Source organism: Vicugna pacos, chromosome 9, assembly GCF_048564905.1.
Source record: "Vicugna pacos chromosome 9, VicPac4, whole genome shotgun sequence".
In the NCBI taxonomy this organism is placed as follows: domain Eukaryota; kingdom Metazoa; phylum Chordata; class Mammalia; order Artiodactyla; family Camelidae; genus Vicugna; species Vicugna pacos.
In genome coordinates, this window is record NC_132995.1 from 26,080,884 (window position 1) to 26,088,186 (window position 7,303).

The 7,303-nt window shown below is 39.4% G+C and overlaps 1 protein-coding gene across 1 annotated transcript in view; it reads left to right on the forward strand.

Annotated features, from left to right (window-relative positions):
* The window catches only part of LONP2 (lon peptidase 2, peroxisomal), an 82,234-nt gene extending 81,067 nt beyond the window's left edge, over nt 1-1,167 (forward strand). Inside the window, exon 15 of the mRNA XM_072967309.1 lies at nt 746-1,167. Coding sequence (XP_072823410.1) covers nt 746-967 — 222 coding nt within the window. The 3' untranslated portion in view covers nt 968-1,167. The remainder of the gene's footprint in view (nt 1-745) is intronic.
* The last annotated feature ends 6,136 nt before the right edge of the window (nt 1,168-7,303 follow it).

Genomic DNA, 7,303 nt, shown 5'->3' on the forward strand with positions numbered 1-7,303 from the left:
TGGCAGGAGGCCCCAGTTGCTCACCTTAGGGCTTCTCCATAGGCTGTTTGGGTGACCTCAGACATGGCAGCTGGTGACCTCCAGGGCAAGAGATTCAAGAGAGATCCAGGCAGAAACTCTTACTTTTTAATGACTTAATATTGGAAGTCGTAGAGCATCACTTTCCACACTTTTTCTTATAAGTGAATTGCTAAGTCTGGCACACATTCAAGGGAAGGGAATTAGACTCCACCTTTTGAAGGGACCATCCATTCTGGATGTATTTTAAAACCACCATGAGAGCCTGGATCACCTGGAAATATGTTTTCTTCATCAGGTGGCACAGAGGTCATCATGGCTGTAACCCTATGCAGAAGGAAATAACCCTGGCATGCAGCTAAGCTGTGTAGGAGTGGTATTTATGGTCCAAACAATGTAATGCTTTTTCAGAGTCAATCCACAAACAAGAGTGTTGTGAGTAGACAGGAACATAAATGTTAACCTTGACAATATAAAAGGGATAATAGACAAAAGAGGTGCTTATTCCTATCAAAAATTTAGTTTCTCCCGTTAAAAGGACTTAATATACTAATTGAAATGTAAAGAACTTACCATTAATGTTTTTAGTGGATTTCCTGGCTCATGCTGTTAAAAAATGGAAGACGATTTGGATGTTTTAAAATAGCTGTGAAAGAAAGGTGGGTCAGGATTTCTTCCACAGCCTGAGGATGACCATAAACTTTAATCACGTTCTTCTCTCCTACAGGTGGGTGGAATTAAAGACAAAGTGCTGGCAGCACACAGAGCGGGACTGAAGCGTGTCATTATCCCTCAGAGGAATGAAAAAGACCTTGAAGAAATCCCAGGCAATGTCCGGCAGGATTTAAGCTTTGTCACAGCAAGCTGCCTGGATGAAGTTCTTAATGCAGCTTTTGATGGTGGTTTTACTGTCAAGACCAGGCCTGGTCTCTTAAATAGCAAACTGTAGGCCCAAATCAACTTTTCAGAATTTTAAGTTTTAAAGTGCCAAAAAGGTACTGACAGGATGATTTTATCCACACCAGTAGGGGTAAGCAAAATGTGCCTGATTTGTGAACATAATCACAGCAGTAACACACCTGACTCAAGGGGTGGCTAGTGTTTATTACAGAAATGTTAATTTAATAAATGGATAAAATCGGAATTGAATTCTTACCTTTAGTGGGTGCATTACTGTCCCTGGAAAGGTCTGGAACAGTGGTTCTCATGTGGTCCCAGAACAGAAACACCTGAGAACTTGTGAGAAATGTAAATTCTCAAAGCCTGTCAGCAGACCTTCTGAATCAAACTCGAGGGGTAGTACCCATAAATCTTTCACTAAGCCACCCAGTCAGTACTCAAGGTCAGGAACCACTGGTATAGACCATTATTACCTTAACAGATTCACCTGTAGACTTCATTGGACCCTGAAAACAATCACTTAGAAGGGAAACTGGGCAAAGGTGACAATATAGCCAATTAACAGTCTTTGTGGAAAATAAAGTATTCAGGTGATGCAAACTCTACGTTGAGGCCTACACATCCCAATATAGGTCCCTTCTTATGCTGAGGGAAGTCGCCCTGTAAACATTGGTCATTTTTATCAGGCAGAGGGCACATGTTACAGAAACACACTGGCCCTGTCATCTTAGGAAAAAGTCCAGTCTCCAGAGGGAAGCGGCCGTCATCCTGGGATGGCCCCTAGCCTGACTACTGCGGCCTCCTTTTCTGTTCCTTGTTTGCCTGTGCCAGTCCCAGTTCTGGTAGACTTTCCAAGCCTCTCTTCTCCTGCGACTCAGTCCATGGTATGGATAACTACGAAGTTAGGCTTCTCTACTTACTGGCATTTAAACTTTCTGTATCTTAGTTTTCCTTACCTTTAAAATGTAAATAGTAGTACTCATCAGTGTTACTGTGAAGATAAAGTTAGAATGCAGCATAAAATAACATTGAGCAATGGCTAATCATTATTCCTACGGGTAATGGAATCCTATACTACAAAATACAAGGACAGATACATAAACTTTGGAATTTCCTGCATAAGAATGGGGTCTACAGGTTACCCAAATACTGAACTCACGCTTGCTAGTAAAAATCTGAATGCGTTCTGGGAGGGCAAGTCCAGATCTGGGGAGAGTGAGCGAGCACTGAGAAGTTAGACAGCCTTTCAATCTCTTACCACTACTGTGATTTTATTTCTGTTCCATCATCTTACAAGGGAGGAAAAGAAGCTATGATATTAATTTGTTCTCAGCAACCAGAGAGAGCTAATCGATACCCACATTGCTCTGCCTTGTTCCACCCGGCACAGGCAATGCATCACACTTTAAAAAGTGGGAGTTACCTGTATTCTTCGAGAGTCCTGAGCATGCAGCTCTGTACCGGTCTGTAAGCAGTAGGGCATCTTCTGTGCCCTCTAGCTATGAGCACACATGTCCTTACTAAAGGAGCCAGCTGAGAAAACCTGGACGTGTGCAGAGTTTTAACAGTATGACCATTTCTCTAGCATTGTTTTTGGTTTTTTAAGTCTAAGCTTTTACTCACTTGTTTTTTATACCGTGCAAGATAATTTACCATTTTAACTTGCAAGTTTGCAACTCAGGGATGTTAATTACACTCAGTGTTGTACAACTATTACCACTAGCCATAACCAAAACTTTGTCGTCATCTTACTGAAACTGTGTCCACTCATCAGTGACTCCCCATTCCTCCATCCCCTAGACCCGTTACACTATTTTGTCTCTATACATCTGCCTATTCTAAGTACCTTATGTAAGTGGAATCATTGTGTAGCTGTCCTTTTACATCTGGCACATTTCACTTAGCATGTGGAGGTTTATCCCTGTTGCAGCATGTATCAGAATTTCTTCAAGACTGAATAATATTCCACTGTTTGCACATGCCACACTCTCATTCATCTGTTGTTTCTACCACTAGGCTACAGCTATTCAAGTCCGTTTTTCATCCTTTTGGAAATACACCTGCAGAACCACCCTGGCTTCCCACTAACAATACACAGTTTCCAGTTTCCCCAAGTCCATGCCAGCACTTTTCATTCTTGATAATGGCCATCCTGAAGGTGTGAAGAAGCATCTTGTTGTTCTGCTTCGCATTTCCCTAGTGACTAACGATGCTGATTATCCTCTTCTAGACTGTATAAGAAGTGTTTCCCAAAGACCCCCTATATATATTGCAGTCAGCTGGGGTTTTTGAGACCTGCTGCTGAAGTCAAATTCCAGTTCAGCAGGCCTAGAGGTGAGGGCCTGGAATCTGTGTATCTAAACGGTGCTCTCCATGCTTTTGTGTATGGGCTTTTAAGGCTCTTCAAGTATCACAACTATATAACGCTTTCTTGGTAATCAAGAAATTCTGTACTAGTCCGGGGGGGGGGGGGACACGTTTTTGACTTGGCTCAGCCCCTTCTGTTTGAACCTTACTGCAAACCATGTCAGAGACACAGATCTTTAGTACTTCTGATTTCCTCTGTGCAGATACAGTGGAAGATGCCATCAAAGTGAGTGATCCTGTTTAACATCAGTTTATAAATCTGTGACCATAGTTTAGATCCCCTGACTACATGAGAGGTATTTAAAGGATACTAAACATACCTGAATTTTTTTAAAATAAGGGGAGGGAGATTAAAAAAAAAAAAGTATATGTGCTGAGTGAAACAGATTTCCTTCTTTGCTTTTCTTCCCTTGACATCAGTCAAGATTTGCATTCTGGTCACAGCACAGATCCTCTTCATCAGAAGTGTGGGGATGCAAAGTCACGTCCATCTCCAGTGCCATCTGAGTTGTAGTGGCTGCTGGAAATGCAGAAGTCTGATTCCTGTCATCTGAGCACAGTGACTACTGATGTCTACCACTGTGGCCCCTGTACTAGGTGACCGGTCCACATTTAAACCTTACCAAAGTCAAGCAGGTTGTGAGGTAATCAACTGCTGAGGGCAGAGGACTTATTTCGTAATTTCCTTTAACAACCACTAAAATGAGGAAAACCTTCCTATAATTAAGGGACTTGACACTAAACCACAAAGAATGTTAATTTTGCCAATTCTCCTTTCAAATCCAAAGTTTATTTTGTATGGGACTATTAGATGCAAACATCATGAATGTTTGTTCTTTAATGTAACATGATCAAACTCACATTATTTTGGCAAAAATGAGTTGTATTTAAGGGCCCATCTCCATGAAATTTTACCCAGCAGCTTAAAAAATGAAGACTGTAGAAGTAGTCATCCAATTTGATGATTTATATCCAATGCTATGCTTTTTTGTTTTACTAACATTTAATGGATACTGCCATGAAAATTATGCTGTTACTAAAAAAAAAAAAAAACAAAAAACAAAACAAAACAAAAAAAACTTTCAAGCACCGAAACAGGAAGGAAATATTAAAAGGACCTGAAAAGACACAATAGGGAAGTACAGTGAATGGCCATGGAAGTGTTTTAAAACAGCTGTATCAAGTTGTTTTTTTTTTTTAATCTAGGAAAAGCTTTATCTGCTATGAAAATTCACTTTTTTGGAACATATTAGGTATAGTTTATTCTTACCAATGAGCTAAAGAATGTGTTCAACATTCTTGGATCTAATTTTAAAAAGCAGATTAAAAATTTTTAACTTAAGTTCAATTCTAAAATACCAGCACATTTCTAGGCAATAGGAACTAAGACCCTTCAGGCTAAATCCTATCTTGACATGACAGTGCATGCGTGTCGAAGTGTGACTGTATTATAAAACCAAATATTCTTTCATACCAGAATTTAGAAAGGCCTAAAAAAAAAAAATACATTATTTTCAAAGAAAACTCTGAGCTGCATAAGGTTAAGGGAAGTGTCTGGTTCAGCAGGGCAATGAGGATACAGCACCAAGACTGAAGCACACTCAGCCATCCTCACTCCCTCATGAGGCAGACACCAGTACACCTTTTACAGAGGAAGAAGCTAGGCAGAGCCAACTTAAATCCAAGTTAGTACAAGAGGGTCAGAATTCAAGCCCAGGCAGTGAGAACCTACAGCCCACACTTTATATTTTGGTAGGTGCTTGATAAAGTATTAAACTGTAATTTGGGGAATGATGCTGTTTTGAGGTAACTGTTTCTTTTGGTAGATGATTCAACTAGCTTAACATCGTAAGCAGTAAACCACCAAATAATCCTTTGTAACATGCAAGGTAGGTAGGTGGGAAGGGGGATGACTAAGGTTCTAGCAGTGCATTCAGTCTACAGATTTTCAGAAGATTCTATCTGTACCTTTCTTGTATAACCTACATTAAATGACTACAGTACCAGTTGGTAGGTCATACACTCCATTCACCCTCTCTGTTCTGATCTTACTCTGGTCTAATGCAGCAGTCACAGACTGACCCCCACATATGTCTAGTTTGATCCAGGTTTTGTTTTTTAATCTGGGTTACTTATCAATTCTTCCACAGAAGAATCTGAATGAAATAAAATTCTGCCATTAGTAGAATCATTGCAGATGCTCTTAGAAGATATAAAAGTTCTTGAGCTGGGTGGGGCAAGGGGACAACTAAGATTTTTGGTGAATCAAAACATCTACACCCATTCATGTTAAAGTTTGCAGAACTGAGAGCCTTCTAAAAAGTCATACATACTATAATAAAAATCACTCAAAGCAAAAAAAAAAAATCAAATCATTAACATTAAACTGGTCCATGAGTCAACAAGACAAATTAAAGTTTAAGAATATAAAAGAACAAAGTTACCCCTACCCTATACAATCCCCTGAAAGAAAAAACCAAGATACCAGAAGGGGTGGGGACATCAATAGGAGAAAGTAGAATATTGATTATAATAAAGACGATTTAGGAACAAGAGTTAGACCTCAGATAACAAAAATCAAATGGACCCAGAAATCAAGCTCTGGGTCTCACTATCCCTATAGGCCCAGAATATGAAGGCAACTTAGAGGAAATATAGTTAACAAATATTAAAATGTCCCTTATTACCTATCAAACACACTAAATGTACCATCTTAGTTTGCATAACTTAACAAAACATGAGGTAACAACCAACTGGAAAATCTTTCACACTGCTACCATAAGTTTCCACTGAAACCTCTCCAGAAAGCAATGAAAAACACATTAAGACCTTAAAAAAAAAGAATTCCAGGAATATAATCAGGAAACATGTAGAAATGTTCACAGGCTATTTATAATTAGCCAAAAATTTACCCGGATAAACTGGACAAAGCAAATATCCAACACTGAGAAATTGGATAAAATTATAATCAATCCTCACAAAAGTTACCCCAAATTTTTTTCCAAGATCATTAAAGCTGTGAAATGCTTAGATGATCATGTTACGTGTGGGGGTGTGAGGGAGTTAAGATAATTACATGATCCCAAATTATATGATTTCAAAATAAATGTGTATCAACACATGTAAATACACATAAAGGATTAGAAATACGAAAATGTTCATAGTCACCTCTGAATGAGTAAGATTACAGACCCTACTGTGGGTGCCAGTCTATATAATGAACATCTACTACTTTTAGAATCAAAGAAACATTTTAAAAACACAAGTAATTCAATATATTAAATGAGGGGGCAAAACTGCTTTTCTAACCACACATGCTAATAGGAACAGACCTGGATATACACTGGTGGTTGACCTGTTCTCTTTCACCACAAAAACGGCTACACAAGCACAAGTTCTAACCAATTCAAAAAACACTGCTCATGTAGGAAACTACACAACCTTCTTTCCTGAGAACAGTTAACAGAAGCAAACTGCGCTGTCCAGAACTGGGGGTGGGGTAAGGGGTAAGTCCAAACTAGCTTTACCTGACTTTCTATGTTTAGGATACCCATAAATAACACACAAAAGAAAATGATCTCTGGCCAACCGAAGGCAATTTCAGAATCTTGCTAGGTGCCGCAGAGTTAACTAGCGACAGTTAACTAGATGGTGCTAGTTATAGGTATAAAAATAGCAGCTAACATTCCCTGGGTGCTTATTATGTGCAGAGCACTGTTCTAGGTAACTTGTACCCCATTTAACCCTCGGAGGTAGCTACCATGATTAACCCCATTTTACACACTAGGAAACTGAGGCCCCAAATCACATAGCTGGCTGGTGAGTTAGAGCTAACACACGCATGAAGGTCCTTGGAAGTCTGGCTGCAGAACTCAGGCTCATAACCACTAGGTTATGAAATATCTATTAACCCATTTTTGCTGTTGTTAAAGGAGGGAAAAGGTGATCTGCATTGTAACTAATCAGCCTCCCAATAGAGTTATGAGAATCAAACTGTAAGCAAGAGGAAGGAAAAAAA